General features: G+C 57.9%; 2 protein-coding genes across 2 annotated transcripts in view; one reads left to right on the top strand and one right to left on the bottom strand.

Moving 5' to 3' along the window:
* LOC128898564 (uncharacterized) lies at positions 1-26,378 on the bottom strand. Its single transcript, XM_054173339.1, has 4 exons — positions 26,240-26,378; positions 23,360-24,263; positions 12,263-12,705; positions 1-176 (listed from the first exon to the last, which is right to left on the bottom strand). Exons 1-4 carry the CDS (start codon positions 26,376-26,378, stop codon positions 1-3), a joined length of 1,662 nt encoding a protein of 553 aa, XP_054029314.1.
* CHD6 (chromodomain helicase DNA binding protein 6) overlaps positions 1-27,439 on the top strand; it is an 88,975-nt gene that overhangs the window by 1,057 nt on the left and 60,479 nt on the right. The gene's annotated exons all lie outside the window — the stretch shown is intronic.

Here is a 27,439-nt window from a genome sequence, read left to right as displayed (position 1 = left end):
TCACAGGCACGTCGGAGCCGCGTCTCGTCCGCGCTGCATCATCACAGCGGGCGCCCCGCAGCCCTGCGTCCGCCCTGCTTTGCTGGTTGCCTGGCGGAATTCTCCCTCTCCCCGTGACTTTTGCAGGCCGTTGAGGTGGATTTTAGGCTTGATCGATGAGGTCTGTAGGGTAAACGCTGCAAGAGAGCCGCACGCAAGCGGAATATGGGAAAATGAAGAGGAAGCATCTCTAGTATGGCAGCCTCGGGTGCCCCTGCCTGGGAGCAGCGGCGGTGTCCGTCCTTATCGATTTACCTTCCTGACAACTACGCTAAACTCCCAGTAAAGTCGGGGACTGCGGATGCCAGGCAGGCTGCCTCGGCACACGGGGAGCTGCTGCTGCTTCTTGGTCTGCTGCCCACCTTTCGTGGGATGAAGCTTTTCAGCAATTTTGCTGTGAAAAGTGCTCGATGTATTTCTTCAGTGAGCCGGGGTGTTTTGAGCCAAAACTTCGGGTTTGTCCCTTGTTTACCTACTGCTTGGGACATGCAGCAAATGCTTTGGGGATTGGAGAATGAGGGGAGAGGGGTGGAGACGGTTCGCTGTGGTGGAGCACAGGGTCCTGTAGGTCTGTGCAAGAATCACCTGCACCTCCGAGCAGTTGCTGGCCTCCCTGGCAGAGGTCTGCTAGGGGGCAGAGGGACGTGTTTGTAGTTATTAGGCGTTTACCCCGAGCCCTTTGTTCACTTGCAGGGGTGCAGATGTTTGGCAGCCAATGCTGCTCGTGTCTTTGTAAGTGGTGTGGGGTCAGTTGCACTGGGGTGTTGCCAGAGAAGAGGGACCACGGAGCTCTGAGTATTTGCCCTGCCGTGCAGTGCTGCTGTTGTTTCCGGGCCCCACGCAGATGATGGCACAGGAATGCCTTACTGCTTCTTGCCCTTTGTTTACCTCATCCATGCAGGAGCTTTGCTGTGCTGCTTTGCAGAGCAATTGTTGTTTTGGTCCAGCTGTTGAAGGATGAAGCAATAACAGCGTGGTTTTGCTCTGGGACTAAATTCTTCCTGGAGCAAATAGGTTGTTTCTCTTGAGGCTTCTGGCCTCCTGTTGGGTTGGTTTTGCTGAGGGTTTCCACTGGGCTCCAGTTGTTTAGGAGAAGACTGATTCCTCTTTTGCCACAAAACTTAATGTTGTCTGTTTGCTTTTGGAAAGCTAGTTCCACCCTTCATCTCTGAATGGGTCCAGCTGCCTGAACTTGCAGGTCTGCTTCAGCAGTGTTGGATGTCCTGTGAGTTTCCTGTGCTGTGAAGATGGGAAGCATGCAGCAGTGAAGCTGATCGAATGTTGTCCCTCCAGTGCCTCAAGCTGTAAAGCATGACAGCTAGCTGAGCTGCATCCTGTCAAAATGTCTGCAGGTACCTTGGGCAGCAGAACTGGAAGGATGTATAGGGCAGGGGGCTTGGAACTACATGATCCTTGTGGTCCCTTCCAACCCAGACTGATACTGATACTATGATACTGATACTATGTTCTGTTCTTCTGATAAAAGCCAAAGTCAGTGCCATGCCTCAGAGATTGATCTTGGTTTGTTTTCACTTTGGTGAAGTTTGAAGCCCACCCCTCAGCTGTGTCTGTTCATGTCTACATGTCGTTTCATTCCCTCAGGCAGAAATACTGCCTTCCCTGTTGCTGAGAGGGTAGTGGCAGCTCCTTGCTTGGGCTGGTGTCGTGTGTTCAAAAGCAGCTTGGTGAAACTCAGGCAGCTCCTGTGGTGCTTCTGAGTGCCCGCAGTGCATGCACAGCACGTCTTGTGGAGGGTGGTGTTGGGGTCCCTCGTGGCCTTGCTCCGAGCCTTGCTGTCTGGTTTGGTAGCATATGGCTTGAGTTTACCTCTCACTCCCTTGTCCTGTGTTTTGGCATGGGGGGAGAGTGGCTCTGCCTAAGCTTTTGGTGCTGGAGCAGCTGGCCCTGGATGTGTGGGTGTTATCCCCAGTGGTGCTGCTGCAGGTATTTTCAGGGTCTGTTGATTTCTAGTGGCTTGGTGGAGGAGGCTTTTGATTTTCCTGCCTGCTTTTTACCATCTTTCTTTAAGAAGAGGCAAATCTCTGCCTTTCCCCCCACCTCTAGAAATGTGGTCTCAGTAATGTTTAAGGTTTAGTCTTTTTGAGAGATCTTTAATACTTCCTTAAGAGCTTCTCCAAAGACATAAACTCTTACAGGTGGATGATGCAAAGGGTTTTACTGTGTGCTCTTTGAAGAGGAGTTTGCACAAGCAAGTGCACTTGTTTGTGGGATATTGAGAGCTCTGCTGGCAGAGCAGGCATTTGTTCTGTGCATGGAGCTGTGGTGTGCTGGCCTGTCTGGGGCTTGCAGTGCTAAGAGCTGGTACGGCGAGCAGAAGCTTGCTTGCCAAGAGGGGGGAGGATTGATCAGCCTTGCACTGCTGTGGAGCCCTCGGTGCAGGAATGTGGACTTGGTGTGTTGGGCCTGGAAAGCAGGCATGCCTAGGGAGGCCTCTCTGAAATGGTCTTAAAGGAACACTGGCAAGCATAATGCTGGATTTCTGACTGGGCTTCAGGGCAACTGGGAGAGCTTGGGGGGGTTGGTCTTGTGCATAGCAGTGAAAATGTTTCTCCTCTCATCCCCAGCCTCCTGCTTGGGACAGTGGAGTCAGTCTCTGGTGTTGGTGGTTTCAGCCTGCTCTGTGAAAGCAGTGGCAGAGCTGTTGGTGGGGGGCACAAGCGGTGGTCAGGGCAAAGGGTCTGTGTGCAGCTGAGCAGCGGCATTGGCTGTGGGCTGAGTGCTGGCAGCACACAGGGTTTGTGTCGGGAGCTCTCTGCACCCTGCAATGCCATCAAGGCAGAGGTCACTTCCCCCTGGGGATGGTGGTGGTGCCTGTGCTGCGTTGCCAGCGTGGTGGTGGTGGGACCAAAATCTTCCAAGGGAGGGCAGGCGCTTGTGTTGCAGCATTCTGTGCTGGGCACTGCTCGTCCCGGACAGCCTCCGGTGAGCCGCGGCTGCAGACGGCAGAGCTGGGGCAGGTGACCAGACTGCCGGCAGAAGGGAAGGATGTGCTGCCGCGGGTGTCGGCTCCGGCAGGGGAGTGTGGAGGTTGCTAATCTCGGGGGCTGGTGCAGTGTTTTCCGTGTGATAGGACAATGCCTCCAACTTTCCCTTATATGGGAAAATCTGGTGTGCAGCCCAGCGAGCTGCCGGTGTGTGGCCACTGATTTGGGGTATTGTTATGTTGGATGTGTCCAGTCAGCCTAAGAAGTAGAATGTACTTGGGGTGCTGTGGCTGGGCTGTGGTGTTTGAGGCAGGTCCCTCACAGATACCTGGGGAAAGGTGGTGCCTGAGCCTGGGCACACTTGGCTCCTTGGGATGTCAGCTAGAAGTCTGGTACCTGGAAGCAGGGCTCCTGCTCTACGCTGCCCGTGGGCCCGGTGCTCAGAGGGGAGCGGGGGCCTCGGTCGTGTTGGCGTGGAGAAGGTCAGCAGAGCACTTGCCCTATCCTTTGTGCAAGAACCTTCCCCCTGTGGAGGAGAAACTGGCTGGAGGTTAAAGGGTTTCTGTACGGTAGCCCGTTGTCTCCAGGGAATTCCCAGCATGTAGTGAGTACAAATCCTGCTCTGCCAGGAGCACAGCACTCTTCGGTGCAGTCAAGAAAGTGAGACGTTTAGGAACCAAGTCCCGGTGCCTCTGTTTTTCACGTGGGCGCTGGAAATGTGCTTGCAGGGCTGCACTGGGTGTGGGTCTTGCCACGATGGGGAGGTGTTGGCCTGGCCAAGGGGTGTACGTGTGGTGCCCTGGTTTCCCTGTGAGGCATGCTGCTCAGAAGCAGTCTGAGGGAGACATTCCCAACACCTCTCTAGCAGTCTTCTGCAGCCCTAGCTTTGTGCAGCCCTGATGTTGCACAAGCACAGGCACTGTGTGAGCTGCTTGGTTGTTTTGGGGCTTTCCTGGGGCTTTTGGTTGGGTTTGGTTTGTTTTAAAACTGTGCTTTAACTGTTGAGATGAAGTTTAGATCTGAAACTTTCTTGACACTGGTCTGGCTCTTTCTGCCTTTTGGCTCAGTTGTTATGGGAAGTCTGGGCTGAAGTGCAGGTAGCTCATTGCTTCCTTCTGAGAAGATTTTGCTGAAAGCAGTGAAAATGTACACTAGCAAGCATGGCTTTGAAGAGTTTGTGTGTCCCCTAAATATGGTTATAAAACCTTGGGGTCTCTGGAGCCCTGCTTTGCCTCGGAGTGAAAGGAGGCAGTGTTGGGGTCAGGCTGATGTTAACCCAGCCCTGTGAGTAGGCTGCAGGTCCCTACCAACGTGCATGTTGGCAGGGGAGGGACAGGTTGGCAGGGGAGGGGCAGGATGGCTTTGTTGGGTGTCTTGGGTGGTCCTGAAGCAAGTGTCACACAGGAACATGAGCGTGTGGAGAGCCCCCCGGGCCCAGTGCTGGTGGGGGAAGCACAAAGTGCCTTGTGGCTGCTCTGCTGCCAGGGGGAGGGAACAGCAACTGCAGCACCTCCTGCCCTGAGGGTTGCTGAAACTCCCTAGGGACAGGACAAGACCCCCACCCTTCCCCAGGAAGCATAGCTTTTGCCAGGAGTTCAGACACCAGGCCCTCCACTTAGCAGCCACCACACAGGAACAGGCCTCTGCTCTCTCCTAAGTTGTTTTATGTCCTTTCTGGTTTTCATTTCATGCATTAACTTCTGCTCAGTGGCTACCTTTGAAGGTGAATTCCAGCCTTGTGTGCTGGTGTGCCACATGCAGGAACAAGGGTGATGCAAAATTGGTGGGGACTTTCACCTCTTTGACGTGTGGGTAGGGCAAGTCTGGGTCCTTTGGGCAGCATTAATGCCTTGTTATATCTGTGCATTGAGGCAGAATTAAAGTCAGTCCCAGATACAGGAATAAACACTGGTGCTTCGCTGTAGACATGCTGTGAAAGTGCTATTTTTGCATGAGCCACTGCCTTGGCTTCTCTGGGTCTTGTGCATAGAGCACCTTTAACCCTGAATGTTTCATCTGCTTTGCTTGAACTTGCAATGTAGGTATGATAAAGTGAAGCTGAAGTGTTAGGTGCCTGCTAAATGAGGATGGGAGAAGAGAGCCATTTGCTCTTGATGACTTCTATATATGTGCATGGTGCATCCTGGCTGTGCCCTGTGCTGGCTTGCCTGGGAAGGAGAGCAGTGGGGTGTGGAACACACAGCCTTCTGCTCTGATTTGTATGCTTCTCTGGTGCTTGCTTTAGGGCAAGCAGAGCCCTGGCTCTCAGGGATCTTTCCCTGTCCCCGTGGGGTGCCCCTCACCAGGGGATCGCAGCTCTTCCCGGCATGCACTGTTGTGCATACATAAAGGCAGGTTCTCTGCCACTGCAGGCTCTCTTTGCTGTGCTGTGGGGCTGTGGGGAGGCTGGCTGAGGCAAGGCTTGTGCCTGCTGGGAAGGGGCTGAGGTTTGTGGTTCCCCTGATTTCTTCAGAGAACTGGTTAGAGAGCTGGGGCCAGCCACGCTGAGTGCTCCACCTCCCTGCTCTAGAGGGTGAGAGTGTCTGCCTGAGAATAGTAACTGCTGTTGAGGAGCTGGGCCAGCCCCACATTGTGCTTGGAAAGTGAGGGCTGGGGTGCTGAATCTGGAAGGTGAAGGAGAGTAGGTGACTGTGGGCACAGGCTCTCTGAACTTCAGTAGTTGTCGTTGCAGCAAGAATGGCCTCTCCAGGAGCCCTGTAGTGAGGTGAGGCGGCTGGCTTGCAGGGCTTGCGTGCTGGGCTGGGTGCAGGTGTGCCTACAGCAGAGGAGGCACCGTGCCCTGTGAGTGGAGATGTGGTACCTGCAGGGGCTGCTTTCTGCTGGTCACTGCTGAGCCTGGCACTGGATCTGAGGAGCTCTGGTCAGTGCTCCTAGATCCAGCTCTACCTCCTGTGCTTTCTGCTGCCCTGAGCTGGCAGAGGGAGATGTCTGACATGAGCAGAGTGGATTTCTGGACCTTGTTGCATGTTAGCTGCTCCAGAGATGGCTGCTTAAAGAAGGGGTGAGAAAAGGAGTAGCTAATCCAGGTACAGAGAGAGGAGATGTGGAAGCCGTGTTGGCATGGACTTGTGACAGGTGTGTGCAGTAGAGACATGGGTCTGTGGGACCTGTGCTCTGCAGCTGTGTCCACAGTTTGCTTGTCTGGCCTTCATCTTGCTGCATGCCAACAGAGGCTGATGTCTTTAGGCCTGCCAAGCAAGCAGAGACAAGGGTCTCTTGGCGGTCTGGTGCTTGCCCGCTGCCTAGCTGACCCCGTGAGGATGGTTTGCCACAAGGGGCCTGGGCATGGTGAGTGTCTTCTGTGTCTGCACCTGGAATGAATGCAGCTTGTCTCCAGGAGACATGTGTAGCAGCTCTGCCTGTGTGCTGTTCAGATGGGCTCAGAGTGCTCTGAGGTCCCAGGTCTCCTTGCAAAGGTGGTGCTCTGCAGTCAGTGATTGCAGCTGGGCTGTGACCCCTGCCCCTGCAGGAGTGGCTTTGGCCTAGGCAGGCCGATGCTCTCTCCAGTGCCCTGTGCTAACCTCTGACTGAAGGGCTTCATGTGGAGGGGCAAGAAGGGATGAGCTCTCCATGTGCACTCACACCAAAGCAGCATTTTACTTCTGGGCAGGACTTTGGTGTATCAGAGAGCTGCCTGTAGCTGCAGAGGGAGCCAAACCTGATGTTGGTGATGCTCGGACATCCACACCTGAGCACTCAATGAATTTCTTTTTGGCATTTCTCTCTCCCTCTGCTGCTGAAGCATTTCTTGAGATGATGAAAAAGGCACAAATGCAGGGAAGTGCTGAGGGGACTGGAGAGAAGGTGGCGTCTGAACTCTGGAGACCGTTCTTCAGAGTAGCTTCAGCTGAGCTTGTGGAGAAGTTGTATCCCAGAGAGTTAAATTCAGAGTAACCAGGAAGACTCTAGAAGCAGATGTGAGGGAGTGACAGCCCTTGTAGGGCAGCTGGAGTTGGATGTTCCTGGAAGGATGTGGCCCTGAGGGCTGTGGGGCAGTGGTGCTGTTCCTGAAGGGTGCTCTTGCCCTGTGTTGGGAAGCAGGTCTGATGCTTCAGTGTGCAAGTTCTCAGGCCTGGAGAACAGGAGATTTCTCTCTGTTGCTGTTCTGGGCTGAGATTTGCTGGTTTCTCTCAGCATGTACAGGCAGAACAGGTGCCCTGAGCTGTGGCACTGCAGCACAGCCTACAGTGAACTCTCAGGCAGAGGCTGTTGGGGATGTCACCTTCCTTGCCTCCCCCGGTGCCTGGCATTGCCACAGGCAGGGGTCTTGCGGCCAACCTTTCTGCCCTCTCCTGGGATGTGGTGGCCTGGTGTGGTAGGTTGAGAGAGGGCCTAGCTCTCTCTCCTCCACAGAGTAAGAAACCACAGCTAAACCCAGTTGGAGGAGCAAAGCTATATATTTACAAGCATATATGGAAAGCAGGTTATATATAACACAATATATACACAGAAATATACAGCAAAGAGAAATAACACAACAAAAATCCCTCCCCGAGGAGGGATTCCCCCCCTGTAACCCCCTCTCTCCCCCCCTACCTCCCTTTTTTCCCCAAAAGGGGTTAGAGAGAAAGAAAGGCAAGTTATTAAGGGAAAGAGTTGTTAGTAAGCTTCAAAAGCCCATGCAGGATTAGTTTTTGCTTATCTGAAGGCCAACTCCAGCTAGTTCATGAAGAAGCAGGCAGGGAGAACAGGCTGAAACCCAAACTCCCCCAACTCCCAAACCAAACTGAACTGAGAGAAAGAAATATTCCAACTGCTCCACAATCTAAAGTTGCATTTTATCCATCCACCAATGAAATTCCTTTAGAATATCAGAATGTTTTGGTTCTAGTACTGAAAACATTCAGCCAGAGTGTCCCAGTACTGTTTGTCTTAAAGGCACAGCCTCAAACGGTCACACCTGGGTTTGGGGCATTGACAGGGCAAGTGCAGGAGCTCCACTCCAACAAGGCAAGAACATCAAGCAAGTGACCTCTGTAAGCTGGTGGAGGCTCACCTGGGGAGTGAGCACTGTAGCAAAATGTCCTTCCAGCCTTCTCTGTGTGAGAGAGAGCACAGACCAAGCTGGGGTTCCTTTGTCCCTTGGGTTTTGAGACCCTAAGGACCAGGATGGCCAGTGCTGCCCAGCCCAAAGGGCAGCTGCCTGCTCCTCACACGTTGAGGTGTAGCTTGTGAGCAGCCCTCAGTGCCTGTGCACAAGCCTGTGCTTGTGAGATGTGACCACAGGGGGCAAAGCAAGGCTGGCCCTGAGCTCACCTCCTGCACTGTGCACACCTCCCTGCTCTGTTGCTCATACACAGCAAGGCCTTTGGCAAAGCAGTGATGTCCACCCTGCTTGGGAGGTCCTGGAAACACTTCAAATGCTGTGCTCTTGGGAGCCCAGCTGCCAGTGGCTCTACCATGTTCCAGTCAGCTCCTGGCTTGGATGTGTTTCTTGGGGCACCTTCCCGTGGGCTGTTTGCTAGATGAAGCAGGGGCAGGTTGGCAGGAGGGCACAAAGCCTGGGCCAGCCTTTCACTTTGCTGTGGTTGCAAGAGGGCAACAGGGAATAACTTGGAGCCAGTAGGTGACAGCTGCAAATGGGGCTGGCAGGAGAGCAGGGAATGCAGCACAGAGGGCTGCAGCAGGGAGCTGCAGCTGGTGAGGAGTGACAGAAATGCCTGAAGGAACTAATTGCAGCAGGACTCTGCATATCACCCTTCTAAGCTGTGACTGTTGCTGTGCCATCCCAGCTGGAAAGCTGCTCTGGGTGTCAGATGTGCCTACTGCTGAGTCTTGAGGTGTGTTACAAGTGCTGCTCCATCCCGTGAGCAGCCCTGCTCTGACTCTGGAGCCCTCTGTTCTGAGGGCTGTTTTTTATCCCCATTCTACAGCTGGAAACAGGGCCACAGAGGGCTCTGATTGCCTTTGAGGAACTGTCTGCAGTGTGGCAAAACTGTTTTCTGGCAGCTTGGGTTTACTGTGCAGGATATTAACAACAGCAAGAGGAGAAGATCTGTGCTTCCAGGAATGCCATCTCATTTCTTGGCCTTGGGATAGCTTGATTTTGGTGTTCTCTTGTGTGTAGCTCTCTAGCAGTAGCCTCATAAAAGGTTCTTTGAATTAGTCAGCAGTCAAGGTCTGCCAGTTGAGCTGCCTCTTGCACACCTTTCATTCTGGTAAAGGTGTTGTGGGCTAAATGGTGTGCCTGGTGGCATCTTTACAGGGCTGGTGACCTTGAGGATGGACTTAGCTGCCCAAGTGAAGTTCCAAGTGCTTGTGTATGAGCAGTAAAAGGCAGCAGGAAAATGTGTGGAGTGTGCAGAGTGCTGGTTTCTCCTGAGACCTCTATATGGCTCTTGAGGGCTGGAGAGCAGCTGAGCTGTTTGCCCTGCTGCAGGAAGGCTCTGAAGCAGCTGGCAGCAGCCCCTGTGCTCTCACAGATCCAGTAACTCACAAGAGACTCTTCTTGCATTGCTGGGAAGTCGGTCTCTTCATGACCACGGGTCTGGAGATCCAGCAGGAGCTGAGCCCACAATTCCATTTCTGCCCAGGGATAACAGCCAGGCACTTCAGAGAGGGAAGCCTGCTTCTAGCACAAGAGTGTGTCCTCAGAGCTGCTTTGCCCATTTCCATCTACAGTGTATCCGGGGTTGTGTTGTCACTGCCCCGAGGCTTTGCACAGTCCCCTTGGCAGCCACAGCACACACTTCGTGGCACATGAGGCTCCATGCCTGGTGGAGGAGCAGATCAGGTGTACAGTCCCAGACTAGGGCAGAGGAGTTGCCCACCAGGTACCTTTTTGGTTGCCTGCAAGCTGTTTGTGCAGCTGTGTGGAGCTGCCCCTCTGGCCAGCAAGGCTGTGAGCTGCTGCCTCCTGCCCGCAGTGAGTACCTGAGCAGGGGGAGAGCTGTGGGCAGCTCTGCAAGGGGCAGTCTGCCATGGGCTGTATGGGCCAGTGCACCTTGGGACTCTCCAGCAGCACAGGGATGCCAGCACTGCCTTTCCCCTTACTTTAAAGTAGGAAATCAAGTGCTTGGAGCATGATGGGAGAAGGGGGAAGGCTTTGTGGCCACTGGCACAGCCTGTTCACGTGTCCTTCCTTGTTGACTTGCTGCTGGGGCTGGTGCATGAGTGGAAGGACAGCTTGGCACTAGAAAAATGGCTTGTTAAGTGTGGGCAGACAGGGACTTAATGTTGCCTGGGTGTTAGTGTTTAATGAGGAACAGGGGCCTGGCAAGTGGCAGGTCAGTGGGATGGGCTCTGCTGGTGTGGCAGGAGCTGGGGCTGGTGATGCTCTTGGCAGGGCAGGCAAATTGCGCTGGTGGGGAGGCACCCTGAGGAGCTGCTGCAGGCCCCTGTGCACACACTGGTGTGCTCATCCATGAGTCTTTGACCCAACACTACTGAGGTGGTCCTGGGTCTGCTGGGTGCCAGCTCTGAGGCTTGGGCTGCCTCCCTTGGCTGCCTCCCTTCTCTGCCTCAGTACTGAGCTCTGGAGATTTGTTTTCTTTTCCCTCTGCTTTTTGCCTTGATGCTGAGGATTAAAATCCACTGCCTGGGGCTTATGAGCAACTGTTTGAAGTGGGGCTCGGCCTGCTGATCAGAAGACAGCAGACACAGGCTTGAGAAACCTGCTGGCTCCTGGCAGCTCTTGCACAGCAGGGCAGTGGTGGAGGAGAGGCTGCCAGGCTTAACACCAGGTGCATCCCCACTGCTGACAGCCACCTCAGCCCTGCCAAGCAGCAGTGCCTCCCTTCGTTGTGAGCTGCACAGGCAGGAGAGTAGAGACCAGTATTTTAGGGTGAGCTCAGAGCTGTTTTCCCTCTCTAGCCACAAGCTGGAGCACCGTGTCTTGGTGTGCCTGCTGGCTGGCCAGGCACAGCTCTGTTTGTGCTGTGCCTTCACTGAGCAAGCCCAGGGCGTTTCCAGCCCTTCTGCGGCTTTCTCTCCCCTCGTGCGCCGGTCCCCGCTTGCTGCTGTGCTTGCTGGAGTCAAAGGGAGCCCTCTGTTCTCAGCCCTGTGGCACTGTGCAGCTTTGAAATAACTGCTGAAGGTCGTTGTGGTTACAGTTTTGGGTTGGGATCTCCGTTTGAGACCTCTCCAAAAAGGAGCTATTGCAGGGGTTTGCCACGTGAGCTTGTCGTGAGTGTCACGGAGCGCAGCTGACTGAAGCTGCATCACCGGGGGCTGCCTCCAGCCTGCCTGTGCTCCCTTGTACCGGTGCCAGCAGAGCATCCTCTGTGCAGGGACAGCAGCACTGCCCCAAGTGTCTCCCTGGGGCCTGGCATGGCTGAGAGCTTGTCTGTGAAGGCCTGGGAGCAAAGTGCTGGTGCTGAGCAGGCTTTGTGGAAGGGGAATGCTGTGCATTGCTGCTGTGTCCCTTGTGCCGTGGGGCAAGGGGCAGGGAAGCTGTGGCTCTTCTTCACCTACCCATTAAAAGTCTGTGGGGTTGGTGGAGCTGGGTGTCCTGGAAGTGGCTTGGCTGGCAGGATTGCCACCTGCACTGGGTGTGCTTATCAGCAGATAGAATAGAATAGAATAAAGTAGGTTGGAAGAGACCTTCAAGATCATGGAGTCCAACCTATCATCCAGCACCACCCAACCAACTAACCCATGGCACCAAGCACCCTGGCAAGTCTCCTCCTGAACACCTCCAGTGATGGTGACTCCACCACCTCCCCGGGCAGCCCATCCCAATGGGCAATCACTCTCTCTGTGGAGAACTTCCTCCTAACCTCCAGCCTAAACCTCCCCTGGTGCAGCTTGAGACTGTGTCCTCTTGTTCTCAGCTCCTCTGGCCCCACAGAGTTAATTCCCCCCCCACTTTTTTTTTTCCAAGATGGAAATATCTTGCTAAGTCTCCTGGAGCACAGCTGTGACTTCCCCGGGGCTGGCTGTCAGTGTGAGCTGCCCCAGGACACAGGCTGCTCTCTGAGGGGTGTTTGCTCCCAGACTCTGTCTCTGTGTGTGCTTCTTGCTGCCTTGGTGCCCTTGGCCTGCCGTGTGTCCTGCTCAGGGCAGTGGGGCCCGTCGGGGCCGGGGGGCCGGCAAGGAGCGCTGGGGCTGTTCTGAAAGAGAGCATGGAGCTGCTCCTTGTGCTGCTCAGCCAAGCCTCTGCAGCCGGGGTGCTGGAGGAGCCCTGTTTCCGCAGCCTGTGCACAGAGCTCTCCGTAGCCGCTGCTCGGGAAGCAAAACCACTGTGCTGGAGCTCCCAGGCTCCCCAGCCCCCTGCCTCTGACTAAACCACTGCGTTATTTTTAACTTGGAAAAATTACAGCCCAGGATTTGCATTCCCTGCCCCCGGCGGAGGGCTGGAGGCAGGATGGAGGGAGGCTCTGTGGAGGGAGGCTGGGAATGGGCCGCTGGCTCCACAGGCCCGCTGCTGGGGCTCGGCCGCCGCTGCTGGGGCTCGGCTGCTGCCGGGCTGCTTGCGTGCCCGGAGGCCCCGGGCGCAGCGGGAGCCGCAGCCTGGCCTCCCGTGCGGCTGCAGGAGCAGCTGCGGCCGCGATCCTGCCGCGGAGGCTGTGGCGAGAGCCGGGCTCCGGGCTGCTTGCGTGCCAGCCTGCGGACGGGCGGCTGGTGGCAGCGGCTGGAGCCTCCTGCGGAGCGTAGCCGCAAGGGGCTCGGGATGCCGGTGCCGTGCGGGAGCCTCCGGCTGCCCTGCTGCTTCGCCCGGCGGAGGAGGCAGCCCTCCTCTATTCGGCTCGCTGAGAGCTGGCTGGGAGGAGCCAGGCGGACAAGTGTCACTCTTGTGCGGCTTTTCTCCTTCCCCCTCCCCTAGCTCTGCCCCTTCGATGTTTTGCGGGCGGTTGTCCTGTCAGTGCTCGTGTGCCCTGCCCGGATCTCCCCGAGTGAGCAGGACCACCTCTCAGCATCAGTGGCAGGGCTCCGGCTCTGCAGAGCCCCTTCTCTTCTCCGTGCAGCCCACAGGAATGTGGTTGCCTTAGTCCCTCTGGATTGCACCACAGATTCTCGGGCTTCAGGCTCTGGTAGCTCTACCGGCTGAGACGTGTCTGTGCAGCCCTGCCTGCAAACAGGAACTGATAAGGTAGCAAGAGCCAAACAGCACCGGGGGCTGCAGATGTCTCAGTCTCTGCTGTTTGGTGCACTGGAGAAGAGCATGGGTCAGGCCTCCTGCTGCTGCCTGGGCCGTGTTAGGTTATCCTTGGGCTTGCTGCCTGCCTTGCCAGCAGGAAGGCTGCAGAGAGGGGAGAGTGCTCTGGAGGCCACCCTGATGGGCAGGTGCTGCGAGGCCCCGAGTGTCTCTGCTCCAGCTTGCCTGGGAGAGCCTGCCAGAGCCTATCAGTCCTGGCCTGTCACCTGCTAGTCTGTAGTGCTCCTGGTGATGAAGGCAGCAGTATCAGGGCAATTTCACAAACCTCTTGGCAAGCAATGGAAAGTGCTGCTTTCCCCCAGCTGTCTTCAGGCAGACACAGGCACCCTTGCTCCTTTGGGAGTGAGCTGTGCTTGCTTGCCAAGGCTGGTCCTGTGCCCCCAGCTTGGCCTGACACACTTCTGGTCGGTGTGCTGATGCAAGAGGCTCACCAGGCTGTGGGATGGGGCATGGCATGAGATGCTGATGCTGTTCCTCTGCCTCTGACCAGTGCCAAGTAGCAGGGCTCTGGGAGTTCCTCCTGGAGCAGCAGCACTAATGCCTCAGCTCTGCTCAGGCCTGAAGGCTTTCACATAGTGCCTGACCCTAGTACAAAAATGACTTGGCTTGGTGTCCCCTCTGCCTGGTGGGAATGGCTCCTGATTACTCTTCCCTGTCCTCCGGGCTGGAGGTTTCTTGTCAGGCAGGAGACACTGCTCCATCGTGTTTGAGCCAGGGGCTGCTGCCATGATGACAGCAGAGCAGCTCTTGGGCTGGCAGGGCTGGAGCAGCTCCTCTGCCCCTCAACCAGCTGCTTCTGCAGCTTGTGTGGGGCAGCAGGGAGGGCCCTGCCAGCCCAGAACACTGATGCTGGCATAATGGTGTGGGCCCCCTTCACTTGTGAGACAGGCTGATGAAAGCTCTTGGTTGTCTCTCTGCCTGCACCCTTTGCTGATGCCTTCTATCTGGAAGGGCTGAGCAGGCCCTTTGTGCTGTGTCTGTGGGTGCTGCCTGCAGCTCTGTGCTGCTGGGAGTGCTGGCTCCTGCTCTGGATAGGTCTGGAGCTTCTCATCTGCCTGCATGTTGACCTCTGCCAGTTTTTCTCAGGGCAGGGTAGCTCATCTTCTGGTGCCAGAGCAGCAAGGATGTGCTGAGCATCCAGCTGTACTCTGTGAGCCTGGCTTGCTGCTGGCCTGGGCAGCAGGCTTTGACCCTGTACCTCAGACTAATCCCTTCGAGCTGTGCCCAGGCACTGAAGAGATACAGCCTTTGCTGAGGTGCTTCAGCAGAGCAGACCTGTTTGTCTGAAAGCCAGTGGGTTCATGGCATGGCTGTGCAATTCTCTCTTCCTTACCTGCTTGCCTTCCTGCCTGGCCTTTGGGGCTGCACAGTGCTGTGCCTGGGTGGGATCTGTATTTGCAAGGGACCCTTTCTGTAGTTGCATTTGTAGGAGAGAGAGGGAAAGGCCATGTGATGCTGAGGAGGTGAGAGAGGCTTGCACTGTTCATCTGTAAGGAAGTGTCACCAGAGGTCTGCTGACAGATGGAGGTTGGACACTTCTTAATGCCTGCTTGCAGTGAGACCTTGCCCTTGTCACCTCTCTGGAGCCTGGGCCAGGAGTGTGGTGCCTGGTGCTGCTCCTGTGCCTGGGGAGGGGATGCCTGGGCTGCAGGGAGCAGGCCTGGCAGGCAGACTCAGCCCAGAGAGGGTGCACCTCCAGTGGGGACAGGGCCAGCTGTTTTGGAGCATGAGTGAGGCTGTGTGGAGCCAGCTGTGCTGCTCTGGGGCATTCCTCTGGCTTGGATTAAGCAGAGGCCCCCCCAGCCTGGAGCCCGTGGCCCTGGTCTTGAGTGCCTTTGAACCACAGTGAGGTCATCTCCCAGGCTGCAGTGTAGGGAGAGCAGGGCACACTGCTGCTCTCAGTGCTGGGGGTAGCTCCTGGTGAGCTGTGGAGCCCAGCTGGTGCAGGCCAGCCCCACGGGTGCCAGGCAGTGCTGTGAGCCTGCAGGGGCGCAGGCTGCTGCGGGCTGGCAGTGTGCTCCTGCCTTGCGCCAGGAGGAGCTGCTGGAGTGCTGCCAGGCCTCAGCCACGGGGCAAGGCCGTAGGACCCAGCTTTGCTTTGCAGGGGGGTGTGTGTCTTCTGGCCTGGGACCTGCTGAGAAGCAAATGCAGCTGGATTTAGATGGCTTGGTGGAGATGTGCTGTGCACATGCAGAGTGCTCAGGGGCTTCCTTGTGTCTGTGACTGTTAGTCATGGCTGTGGTCTGAGGTCTTGCGTAGTGGCACAAGGCAGCTCACAAGGGACTGCTCATGATGCCTGTTTCTGCTCTGTGCTGAGGCAGCTCTGGGGGGCTCTGGTGCAGAATCTCTCATCAGAAGGTGCAGAAGAGCAGTGCAGCTTTCTGAGTGTGCTGTTGCCAGTGCCTGGCACAGGGGTGGATGTGCCCTCATGTGCCTGTGGGTGCCCCTTGCTTGTGAGCGCTGCTTGCTCTGTGAATCCCAGCTCCTTCCTTCTTCCCTTGGAGAAGGCCACATGCCCCTTTTGTTCATCTGTCTGGAGAGGATCTGGGGTCCCTAAGGACACCAGCTGGGTGTTGATTTTTATTTGAAGTGCAGGTATTGTTTCCTGGCTGCAGCTTATTGCTACAGATAAAATCTGCCTTGTTCCCCTTTGAAGAAGGAAGCCACCTGCCCCTCTCTGGCAGCTGAGTGCAGACCTGGACTGCAGGATGTGCTCTAATAAAGGGAAAAAAAGCTCATCTGTGCTGAGTAAGGAACCTTCTTGGGCACGTGCCATCAGTGTCTGCAGATGCTGAGGCCTCTGCTTTGTCTGGGTTTGTGACCCTTTGGCTGCTGGGGACAAGCCTGTGGATGGGACCTGGGGCGCAGGCAAGGCTGTGCTCACACCTGCCCGAGCCAGCTCTGCTGCCTGTGTGCTGGGGCTGAGCTGGCCTCAGGGACCTCCAACTGCAGCTGTGCCATGGGGTGGGGGTCTGGGTGCACCACAGGCAGAAAAGAGAGGGCAGGGCTTGAAGGTAGGATCCAGGGGAGCAGAGCTGGGAAGTGAAGGCAGAGCAAAAGCAGGACTGCATTCAGCGCTGCTGCCTCCTGCTGTCCTCCCCATGCTGCAGAGGTGATTTCCCTGCAGGAAATGAAAGCTGCTCTTGGGATAAAGGCTATGAATAAAACTTCCTTCCTGCAGTGCCTTGGCCTGTCCATGACTGAGGGCTGGTGGAGCCTCTGTTCTGTGGCTGTGCAGCATGCTCAGAGGGCCAGCTGTGAAGGGCTGCCGTGGGGGAATGCCAGCCTGCACTCAGAGGCTCTGCTTTGTAGTCTAAAGCCATCTCTGGGGCCCATCCTTGGTGGTGCTTGTGTGGGTACCTTAGGGGTGGGTGCAGGAGCTGGGGAGAGGGTTGGGCTGAGGCAAAGCTTGCTGTAGCCCCAAGGGGGAAAGATAGGAGCAGCCCTAGGTCATGTCTTGGTTTTGTGATCATGTTAGGTTAGGTAAGACCTCTAAGATCATCAAGTCCAAGCATAAACCTAAGACTAAAACACATCACTAAGCACCATGCCTGCACATCTTTGAAATCCCTCCAGGGATGGAGATTCCACCACTTCCATGGGCAGTCTGTTCCAGATGTCAGCAGCTATTTCAGGGAAGAAATTGTTCCTCATGTCCGTTCTAAATCTCCCCAGCACAACCTGAGGCCTATTCCTCTTCTGTCACCTGACACTAGGGAGAAGAGCCCAACCCCCCCCTCAGTCCAGCCTCCTCTCAGGGAGCTGCAGAGGTCTCCTCTCAGCCTCCTCCAGGCTGAACAGCGCTGGGTCCCTCAGCTGCTCCTCACAGGCTGTGAGAGAGAGAGAGCCTTGCAGCTTTGCTGCCCTTTGGACATGCTTCAGCTCCTGAGTGTCCTCCTTGTGAGGGGACCACAGCTGAACCACAGCTTCATCCCCCTGCCCTGTTGCCCTGAAGTGCTGGTCCTGTTGGGACCCTGGGAGCTGGCCCTAGCCTTTCTCGAGGGCTGCACTGCAAAATCAAGTGGAGCAGCAGATGGGAGAGGCCACCTGCAGAGTCTCCTGGAGGACAAGCAGGGAGTCAGCAGGGAGTGACTTGGATGGTGCAGGTCATCTTGTTGCCTGTTCTTGGCATATGTAACCTGTGGGCACCTCCTCTTCTGCTTGCTCTCCCAGGCTGTGTTTTCAGCTGGTTGGCTGTGGAGACCACCAGGCTTGTGGGCCAGGCTGGCTGGAGCTTGCTCCCCCGAGCTCCATTGCAATGTAATTTAGTCTTGGCTGGTGCTGCTGCTCTGTGCTGAAGCTCCTCTGCACAGTCAGAGCAATCCTTGCCTGGCTCTCAGTGTCCCTCAGTGCCTCAGGCTGGCTTTTCTGTAAGGTTCCAGCAGGAATGGATGCTTTTGAGGAAGAGGTTACAGGAAGAGGCAAAAATTGATCTTTTGCCTGGTCTTGTGGAGATTGAGCCAGGCTCAGCAAAGCACCAGCCTCTGAAAACCAACCTTTGAGTTCCACAACTGCTGTCAGTGTGCACTGCTCCCCCTGCACCCCAGTGAGGGCAGGCAGCAGCCTGTGGCTGCCTTTGTGCTGCTGTAACTGGAGAAGTCTTTCTCTCAGATCCAGTCCTCATTCTGCTGAGCCTGAGACAAGGACCCCCAGGCATTCCAGGGGTAAGAATTCTCCCATCTCAAGTGTCCTGGCAGCTGCCTTCCAGCCCTGCTCCAGTGGCAGCTCTCATCCTGCAGTGCTGCCCCTGGCCTTCATTTCCTTGGAGCTGGTAGTTGTGGCCCAGGCTGTAGTCCAGAGCCTTCTCCTGGCACAGGTCTCCTGGCTGTTTCCTTTTGGCAGCCCCTCTCTGACTGCACCTCTGGGCTTTTACTCAGCCCTAACTCTTGCTGTTTGGGGGAGGCTGTGGAGAAGGCTGCTGAGCTGTGTTCCAGACCAGAGGTCTCTCTCATCCCCGGGCCCCTGCCTTGGCAGCCGATTTCCATCCCCGCTCCAACTGCATCTTGAGGCCTTCCCTTTCCATCAGAATGACCCTAACTCAAATTTTGTAGCTGGACCTTTTGACAAGACCTACTGTACCAAAGATCACTTGCAGCCCAGCCCCAGCCCAGCTGCAGCTCCAGGCTCCCTTGGCCCTGGCTCTGCCTTTATCTCTCCTTCTGCTGCAGAGCAGCAGACCAGGCCCCACAGCCACCAGCCAGATGAAAACAGCCAGCCCAGGCTCAGCTGTAAGCTCTCTCAACCCTGACTGCTTGTGAAGAACTGTAGGGAAGAGAGACTGAAGCTTTCTGTCCACACCAAAGGCTTCTCTCAGCCCAGGACCCTTTGCAGCCCTTGCTTACCCTCCCAGCTTGGCTCCGGCAGTAGCGCCAGGCTCTCTCCTAACCCCAACCCTTGCTTGCCTGCTGGGCCCTAAAGAAGGGCTCCCTAGCCATGTCTCAGGGAAAGGTGTCCCAGCCCAGGTTTCTTGGCAGCTGCTCTCCAGCCCCACTGGAGCTCAGCCCAGCCCCAGGAGCTCTCTTCCAGCCGAGCCGTGGGGAAGGCTTCCGAGCCCCTCACACCCAGGCCTCTCGGCAGCCCCTCTGCAGCCCTGCAGGAGGCTCAGCCTTCACTCCCTAACCCTGGTTTTCCAGCTGAGCCTTAGCCAAGCCCCAGCCATTTCCCCCCTGAAAGCTTTCTCCCAGGTGAGGCCCCTCACAGCCCCTGCTTTGCTCAGGCCTCCCTTGCCCCACTGCTGCTGCACCTCTGGGTTCTCTTAGTGGTGACGCTGGTTTTCCTGGGCAGCCAGGAGAAGTCTCATACCCATTGCCTGGGGCAGTGGTTTCTGCCAGCCCAGGTTGCTTGGCAGCTGCCAGGTGCTTTTGCAGCCCCTTTCCAACCCCACTCCAGCTGCAGCTCTGGACTTCGTCTCAGCATTATCCCAGCCCTAATCTTCTGGCTGACCATAGCACAGGGACATTCTCCTGGGGTGCTTCTGCAAGCCCAGATGTTTGAGCAGCCCCCAGTTTCTTCTAGGGAGCCCTTTCCAGCACCTCTAGAACTGCAGCTTTTTTCAGCCCTAGTCTTAGTTTTACATCTGAACCCCAGGCAAGGCTCCCAGAGGAGTCATCTCCCAGGTGAGGTGTCACAGCAGCTCCCACTGTGGCAGTGCTTTGCCAGCCCCACTGCCCAGCCTGGCCATCAAGCCCCTGCTCCAGCTCCCTGAGCTTGCTGGGCTGAGCTGGGCTTCCTCCCCTGCTGCCTTCCAGTGTTGAGTGCAAGTGTCTGCAGTTTGCTTTTTTTCCCATCAGAACCCTGCTCTTTCCCAGTGGAGCAGTCAGAGAGGGGCTGGGAGCCTGACCCCACTGCCCCTTGGCCTCTTCCTTCTTCCCTCTCAGAGCCTGGCACTGTGCTTGCTAGCACAGGCAGCCTGATCTTCCCAGGTTTGGGTCCAAGCTTTGGATTTGGGCTCTGACCTTGCTGCTGGTGTGCAGCAGTGGTGGGCAAGGCTTCTGTGGAGCAGCTGCCCACAGGAGTTCAAGTAGCAGTGCTTGTGCAGCCTTCTCTGTAGCATCATCAGGCTTCTGAGTGCCTCCATCGGTGTCCTTTCAATATCCTCCTGAGGTGTGAGGTGGTGCTGAGGCACAGCCAGGGCCTATGAGCACCCCAAACAGGGGGGGAGAGCTGCTGGTCAGTGGGGTGTGGAACAGCTGCTCTGACCTGTAAAGGCTTCAGTGGAAAGGAGCCAAGAGCAGGTTGCTGGGTGCCTGTGGTGAGGGCTACAAGTGCTGAGGCCAGCTCTGCCCCAGGCTGCCCCCTCGGTGCCCAGCAGTGCTGTGTGCCCCTTGTCAAGGAGCTGGCCTGCTGCAGGCTGGGCAGAGTGGGTGGGAGATGTCAGGATCATGCCTCTGGGGCAAGATCTGCATGGTTTGTGTTTTCCTGGGGTGGAACTGCAGCCTCTCAGTCTGGAAAATTGCCTCAAAAATACAAGTTTGAGGTTTGAGCTCTCTTTGAAATCCTTTGCTTGGGAAAACAAGAGCTGCAGACTCCTTCTGCTGGGCCAGGTGGCTGGCACTGGGCTCCCCTGCCCTTGCTCTGCCCTAGCCCACAGTGCTCCTAGGCAGCAGTCAGTGCTTGCCCTGCCTGGGCAGTGACCTGATGCTCTGCAGCTCTCTCAGCTGTTGGGGGAGCTAACAGCTGGCCCCAGGCTGGCTGGAAGGAGCACACAGCAGCACAGAGCCAGCCAGCTGCCCACTGCAGCACTGCCCTGTTAGCAGCCCTGGGGTGGTGTCTGCTTCTGTACTGTGTGCACAGCCTTGTCCCTGCTGACTCAGGACCTGCAGCTCCCAGGATGAGCTGGAAGGCCAAAGGCATCCTGGGCTGCACCAAAAGATGTGTGGCCAGCAGCTCCAGAGGTGATTCTGACAGTCCTCTGGTGAGACCTCACCTGGAGTACTGCATCCAGCTCTGGAGCTCTCAATACAGGGAGGACCTGGACCTGATGGAGAGGGGCCAGAAGAGGCCCACAAAAATAATAGAGGGTTGGAGCACTTCTGCTGCAAGGCCAGGCTGAGGGAGCTGGGGGTCTTCAGCCTGGAGAGGAGAAGGCTCCAGGGAGACCTAGTAGCAGCCTGCCAGTACTTGAAGGGGCTACAAGAAGGCTGCAGAGGGACTGTTCCCAAAGGCCTGCAGGGACAGGCCCAGGGGCAATGGCTTCAGAGCAGAGCAGATTGAGCTTGGATGTGAGGAACAAGTTCTGCCCCAGGAGGCTGCTGGAACACTGCAGCAGGTTGCCCAGGGAGGTTGTTGAGGCTCCATCCCTGGAGCTATTCCAGGTGAGGCTGGAGAGGGCTCTGGGCAACCTGCTCCAGTGGAGGCTGTCCCTGCTGGGTGCAGAGGGGGTTGGACTGGGTGAGCTTTGGAGCTCCCTTCCAGCCCAACCCATTCTGTGATTCCATGATGAGTGAGGCAGCTTCCCCAGGGCCTGCCAGCACCACCACAGGCTGATCAGTACAAGGAGTTATTCTTCAGCACTAACATTCCACTCTGTCAGGTTTGGAAGCCAGATTGTGGGGGCTGGTTGGTGTCTGGGAGTTGCATGCACCCCTGGCTGCTGCACTGGGTGCTCCCTGCTGGGTGCTGTAGGTCTGTGCTGCAGCAGGCATTGTCCCAGGCAGGCTGAAGGGCAGGAGGATGCTGCCTGCTGTGCTTCCAGAGCAGCAGCTATGCAGCCTGCAGATGAAATTCATCTTAGAGAACATTGTTTGGAGGCTTTGTTGTCTTCAGAACTGGAAAACCTGGCCAAAAGATGCTTCACTCACTGGGGACTGCCTGGGGTGATGGCTTTGAGACTGCCCTGGGATGTGTGAGGGTAGCTGGGAGCTGTGTGCTGGCCCAAGGCTGACTCCTGGAAAGCTGCTGACTTATTGCCACTCCCAGGCAAGCTGGCACTGCAGCTGCTTTTGCAAGCCACAAGCTGGGAATTCTTTGGTGTCCTGTGGCAGTTTGTCTGCCCCCAGCAGTGGTACAGTGTGACCATTGCTGACAGCCACAGGCTTGCAGTGGTGCTGCTGCCTTTCTGTGCAGGCCTCCTGTGCTGCCTCAATGGCCACAGGGAGATGCTGCAGGGGGTGCCCATGGGGGACACTGGGGCACAGCTGCCTCTTATCCAGCCCTGCTCTTGTCCCAAGGACTTCTCAGACTGGATGGAAACAGCAGTATTTAGGACATGTTCAGCTCTCTGGGCAGCTCCAGGCCTGAGAACAAAGCCTGCCAGGTCAGCCTGCCCTTGGTAACTCCTCTGGGTAGTTGAGACTTGCAGGAGCTGGGCTGAGCGCTGCTTGGGCAGGCAGTGTGGCCAGGGATGTGCTGCTGGAGGAGCAGGGGAGGAGCCAGGGATGCTTTCCTGCTGGGGGATGGCTCAGCAGGGCTGGAGGGAAGGCTGGAAGCTGTTGGTGGTGGGGCTGGCAGCCAGGGCCTGGCTGGTGACCTCCTCTCATCAGTCTGCTTTGAAGCCAAGTGCTGTGGCGTGCTGGGCAGGGTCCTGGTGTCCACTGAGCTGGGCAGAGGAGCTCTCCCTTGCTGACTGCCTGGCACAGGCTTCCCCAAGGCTTCCCCAAGGCTTCCCCAAGGCTTCCCCAAGGCTTCCCCAAGGCTTCCCCAAGGCTTCCCCAAGGCTTCCCCAAGGCTTCCCCAAGGCTTCCCCAAGGCTTCCCCAAGGCTTCCCCAGCTTCCTGAATTTGCTCTCAGCCATGTCAGCTGCTGCAGGTGCTGGATGTCCTCTGACCTTGCTGAGTTTTGTCATGGCCCTTGCCAGGGGCTGAGCACTGTGTTGGTGCAGCTCCAGCCCTAGCTGCAGCTTGGCCCAGGGCCTGGCTCCAGCCCCAGCAGTGTTGTTGCAGATGGTGGGGCCTGCCTGCTCCCCCCAGTCCCCTCTACAGGACAGAAATGTCACAGAAGCAGCAGGAGAGGGGAACCAGGCAGCTGCAGGAACGGCCTCCCGCTGCAGCAGCCCTCACCAGAGCTGGAGTTGAGCTGCAGGAGGAGGCTTTGCCAGGCACAGAGGAGCAGGGACAAGCTGTGTGACATCTGGATGGCCCTGGCAGGAGCTTCGATGTTGAATGGTGCTGCAGCTTGGCTGTTGGTGTCTGGGAGAGGCAGTGCTCACCCGGGCTGGTGAGCTGCTGGGCAGCAGTGTCGAGGGAGCATGGCAGGAAGGTGGGGGACACCTGCAGCCCATGTGAAGGAGGCTCTCTGAGGTGATTTGATCCTGTCAGGGGGTGGCTGAGCACCTCTGCTGCATTTCCATACTTCAGAGCCATTAGTGAGCCAGGAAGGCAGGTGCCTGTGTAGCTGTAAAATCCTTGCCTGGCATGTGGGAGGCTCTCTAGAGGGTGCCCTGAGCAGCTGCAGCTTCTGTGTCTGCAGAAATGTGCTCTGCCAGGGGGGCTGGGGGCACTGTGGGGTACTCAGAGCAGTGACAGGGAGGTGCTGCAGGGCAGAGCAGGATCCTGGGGAGCTGGAGTGAGTGGTCTGCTGGAGCTGAGAGTCCTGCTTGGGAGGATCCTTCCCTGCCTGTGAGGTTTGCCCCAGGTTCTGCCCTGCTCAGGGATGAATCCAGCTGGGTGCTGTGCACTGGGTACCTGCCCTTGCCATGTGCTGCTGCAGGACATCTCCTGGCTCTGCAGTGCTGAGGAGCTGCTCCTTCTGCTGGGTGGGGGCTGTGGTGCAGCAGCTGCACACACAGGGGAGGGCCTGGCCTGGCTCCTGCAGCAGGCACAGGGCTGCGCTGTGGGGCGAGGGCGCAGGGCTGCGCTGTGGGGCGAAGGTGCGGGGCTGCGCGCTGTGGGGCGAGGGCGCGGGGCTGCGCTGTGGGGCGAGGGTGCGGGGCTGCGCTGTGGGGCGAGGGCGCGGGGCTGCGCTGTGGGGCGAGGGCGCGGGGCCGCGTGCTGTGGGGCGAGGGCGCGGGGCTGCGCTGTGGGGCGAGGGCACAGGCTGCGCTGTGGGGCGAGGGTGCAGGGCTGCGCGCTGTGGGGCGAGGGTGCAGGGCTGCGCGCTGTGGGGCGAGGGCGCGGGGCTGTGCTGTGGGGCGAGGGTGCGGGGCTGCGCTGTGGGGCGAGGGCGCGGGGCCGCGTGCTGTGGGGCGAGGGTGCGGGGCTGCGCTGTGGGGCGAGGGCGCAGGGCTGCGCGCTGTGGGGCGAGGGTGCGGGGCTGCGCTGTGGGGCGAGGGTGCGGGGCTGCGCTGTGGGGCGAGGGCGCGGGGCTGCGCTGTGGGGCGAGGGTGCGGGGCTGCGCTGTGGGGCGAGGGCGCGGGGCCGCGTGCTGTGGGGCGAGGGCGCAGGCTGCGCTGTGGGGCGAGGGTGCAGGGCTGCGCGCTGTGGGGCGAGGGTGCGGGGCTGTGCTGTGGGGCGAGGGCGTGGGGCTGCATACTGGGGCGAGGGCGCGGGGCTGCGCGCTGTGGGGTGAGGGCACAGGCTGCGCTGTGGGGCGAGGGCGTGGGGCTGCATACTGGGGCGAGGGCGCGGGGCTGCGCGCTGTGGGGTGAGGGCACAGGCTGCGCTGTGGGGCGAGGGCGTGGGGCTGCATACTGGGGCGAGGGGCCGCGTGCTGTGGGGCGAGGGTGCGGGGCCGCGTGCTGTGGGGCGAGGGTGCGGGGCTGCCTTTTCTCACAGATGGGTTTTCAGCTGGTGAGAGCCACAGAGCTGTCCGGGTTGGCAAAGCCCTCTCAGATCACCCAGGCCAACCTTCAGCCCAGCCCTACCATGGCCACCAAACCCTGGCCCCAGGTGCCATGGCCACACATTCCTGGAACCCCTCCAGGCATGGGGACTCCACCACCTCCCTGGGCAGCCTCTGCCAGTCCCTGACCACTCTTGCAGCAAAGAAACTTTTCCTCCTCTCCAACCTCACCCTCCCCTGGCACAATTTCAGAACATTTCTTCTCCTTCCACCACCTGAGAGTAAGGAGCAGAGCCCAACCCCCACCTGGGTCCAGCCTCCTCTCAGGGAGCTGCAGAGAGCAATGAGGTCTCCCTCAGCCTCCTTCTCTCCAGACTGAACACCCCCAGCTGCCTCAGCTGCTTCTCACCAGCCCTGTTCTCCAGACCCTTCCCCAGCTTCATTGCCTGTCCAGGGCCTGCTGCAGGACCTCAGCATCTTCCCAAAGCTGCCCCCAGGCCTCAAGCTGTGGCCTCCCCAGTGCCCAGTCCAGGGCCATGATCACCTCCCTGCTCCTGCTGCCCACACCAGTGCTGCTCCAGGCCAGGCTGCTGGTGGCCACCTGGGCACCCCCTGGCTCATCTCCAGCTGCTGTCACCCAGCACCCTCAGGTCCCTTTCTGCTGGGCAGTTTCCAGCCACTGAGCCCCAAGCCTGGAGCCTTCCTGTGCAGGAAGCCCTGTGCAGGACCCAGCCCTTGGCCTTGTTTATTGGCCTCAGCTGATGGATCCAGCCTGGCCAGGTCCCTCTGCAGAGCCTCCCTGCCCTCCAGCAGATCAGCACTGCCACCCAATTTAAGTGTCATCTGCAAACATCTTGAGGGAGCCTTGATCCTCTAGTCCAGATCATTGATAAAGCTATTAAAGAGAGCTGGCCCCAGCCCTGAGCCCTGGGGATCCCCACCTGTGACCAGCCACCACCTGCTCTCCACTCCATTCCCCACCACCCCCTGGGCCTGGCCATCAGGCAGCTTCTAAGCCAGGGCAGTGTGCCCCCAGCCAAGCCATGAGCAGCTTCTCCAGGAGGATGCTGTGGGACAGTGCCAAAGGCTTTGCTGGAGCCCAGCTGCACAGCATCCACAGCCTGCCCATTGTCCGCTGTGTGTTGAGCAAAGAAGAGCCTGCACCTTCTGGCAGGGAGATGCAGTGGGAGGAGGAATGTTTGGGAAGGCACTGGGCTTGTGCCAGGACCCTCCTCTCCTTCTGCCAGGCAGGAGGCCCTAGGCCATGGCAGTGTCTGTCCATCAGGTACAGCCTTGAAAATCCTTCTCAGGGGCAGGCTGTGTGTGATGGCTTTGTGCTGAACGGTCCCTGGGGATCATAGAATCACAGAGTGCTCTGGGCTGGAAAGGGAGCTCCACAGCTCATCCAGTCCAACCCCTGCCCCCAGCAGGGGCATCCTCCACTGGAGCAGGCTGCCCAGAGCCCTCTCCAGCCTCACCTGGAATAGCTCCAGGCATGGAGCCTCAACCACTGGGCAACCTGCTGCAGTGTTCCAGCAGCCTCCTGGGGCAGAACTTGTTCCTCACATCCAAGCTCAATCTGCTCTGCTCTGAAGCCATTGCCCCTGGGCCTGTCCCTGCAGGCCTTTGGGAGCAGTCTCTCTGCAGCCTTCCTGTAGCCCCTTCAGGTACGGGCAGACTGCTATTAGGTCTTCCTGGAGCCTTCTCCAGGCTGAAGACCCCCAGCTCCCTCAGCCTGTCAGTGCTGGAGGCTGTCCATGGCAGTGCTGAAATGCAGTGCCAGCACTGCCTCTCCCTGGTGCTGTGTGACGGGACGGAGCCTGGCGTCAGTACAGCTGACCAACACGATCGAGTGTTGTCCCTTTGTTGTTCCAGCATTGTGGGACTACAGTGTGAGCATAGTGAGTACAGCACAGTAGTGTAAAGCAAAGAAGAAGGAGGGAAAGGAAAGGGAAGTGCCCATCAGGGGAACTTCTGCAACTTGTATAAGCTGGCATGGCCTCGCTGGCTGCCACCAGCGGCCGCACGTCGCGCTGCTGTGGAGGATTGGTCACACTGCTGGTGACACGGGGGGCTGCTGGTGCAGCTGCAGGTCCTGTGACTCCCAGATAACTCTCCATGTTTACAGCTACCAGTGCCCTGCTTTAGTTACATGCTGCAGGCACAGCACTGTTCTGCTACACTGCTAGCTGGCTCTGCACTTAGGCTGAGCATAGCCTACCACCATGTCAGGCTCCAGGCCTGCACTGCCAGGTTGCTCACACTGCTCTTCGCTGGCATTGCCACAGCTGTGGCCTCAGGGTGGTCTCCTCTGTCCCTGCTCCCACAGGGAGTTGTGTGCTGTGTGGTACTGGGCAGCACACCACAGCTCTGCAGCTTGGATGCCCTGCAGGTTCTGGGGGGGAATCCAGGCCAGGATGGACTCACTCCCCCTTGCCTTGGCTGTGTCCCTATCAGTGCTGCAGAGCTTTGTTCCTCTTCCTTCATCCCCTGGCCTCTCCCACACTTGGCTACCATCTTTCTGAAACACATGGCCCTGCAGAGGCTCTGCCCTGCCCAGGCTGACTGCTTTGGGCCCCTCTGGCTTCTGCTTGACCCTTTTTATCCTCCAGCTGAGGATCATCTTGAGAAGACCTCTCCTTTCTGAGGGAGCACAGCCCTGAGCCACTGCACACTGAGGAGTGCTGATGGAGCTGGACTGACAGATCAGATCCATCACTGCTCCCCACAGTGAGCTCCTGTAGCTGCTGGTGGGGGAGGGCTCTGTGTGGCTTCTGGGGGCCCATCAGCTGCATGTTGGTGAACTTCAGACTCTGAAGTGGGAAAATCAATCCTGCAGCTGCAGAGGAGAGCCTGGCCTGGTGGCAGCCTGCTGGAAGGGGAAGAGCACATGGTCCCTGCTGGGGCTTGGCTTGGGCTCAGCTCAGATCTGCAGTTTCTGATGGCTGTGGCTTGTGCACAATGCTGCAGCTCCTGGGGGAGCCCAGGCAGGAGCCACAGGAAATGCTGGCCTGGCCTGGGCAAGGCCTGGCCTGGGGATGTCTCCTGCTTTCAGAGCAGTAAAAATACATCCAAGGGAGGAGGATGGTGACCTGCTGTGCCCTGAACTCTGTAACTGGAAGCATCACTGCTGGCAGCAGAGGCTCTGCAGAGGCCCTGCCACAGCCTGCTGCTGTGGAGG

Source organism: Dryobates pubescens, chromosome 26, assembly GCF_014839835.1.
Source record: "Dryobates pubescens isolate bDryPub1 chromosome 26, bDryPub1.pri, whole genome shotgun sequence".
In the NCBI taxonomy this organism is placed as follows: Eukaryota; Metazoa; Chordata; class Aves; order Piciformes; family Picidae; genus Dryobates; species Dryobates pubescens.
This window is presented reverse-complemented; position numbering and strand designations above follow the sequence as displayed.

What these genes read in the sequence shown, in the direction of transcription:
- LOC128898564 (XM_054173339.1), bottom strand. Translation starts at nt 26,378, where the DNA reads ATGGAGAGTTATCTGGGAGTCACAGGACCTGCAGCTGCACCAGCAGCC. An exon ending in TCGCCCCACAGCGCAGCCCT is followed by an intron (nt 12,706 to 23,359) that starts GTGCCTGCTGCA and finishes GGCTCCTCCCAG; the next exon opens with CCAGCTCTCAGCGAGCCGAA. An exon ending in GGGAATGCAAATCCTGGGCT is followed by an intron (nt 177 to 12,262) that starts GTAATTTTTCCA and finishes GCTCTCTTGCAG; the next exon opens with CGTTTACCCTACAGACCTCA.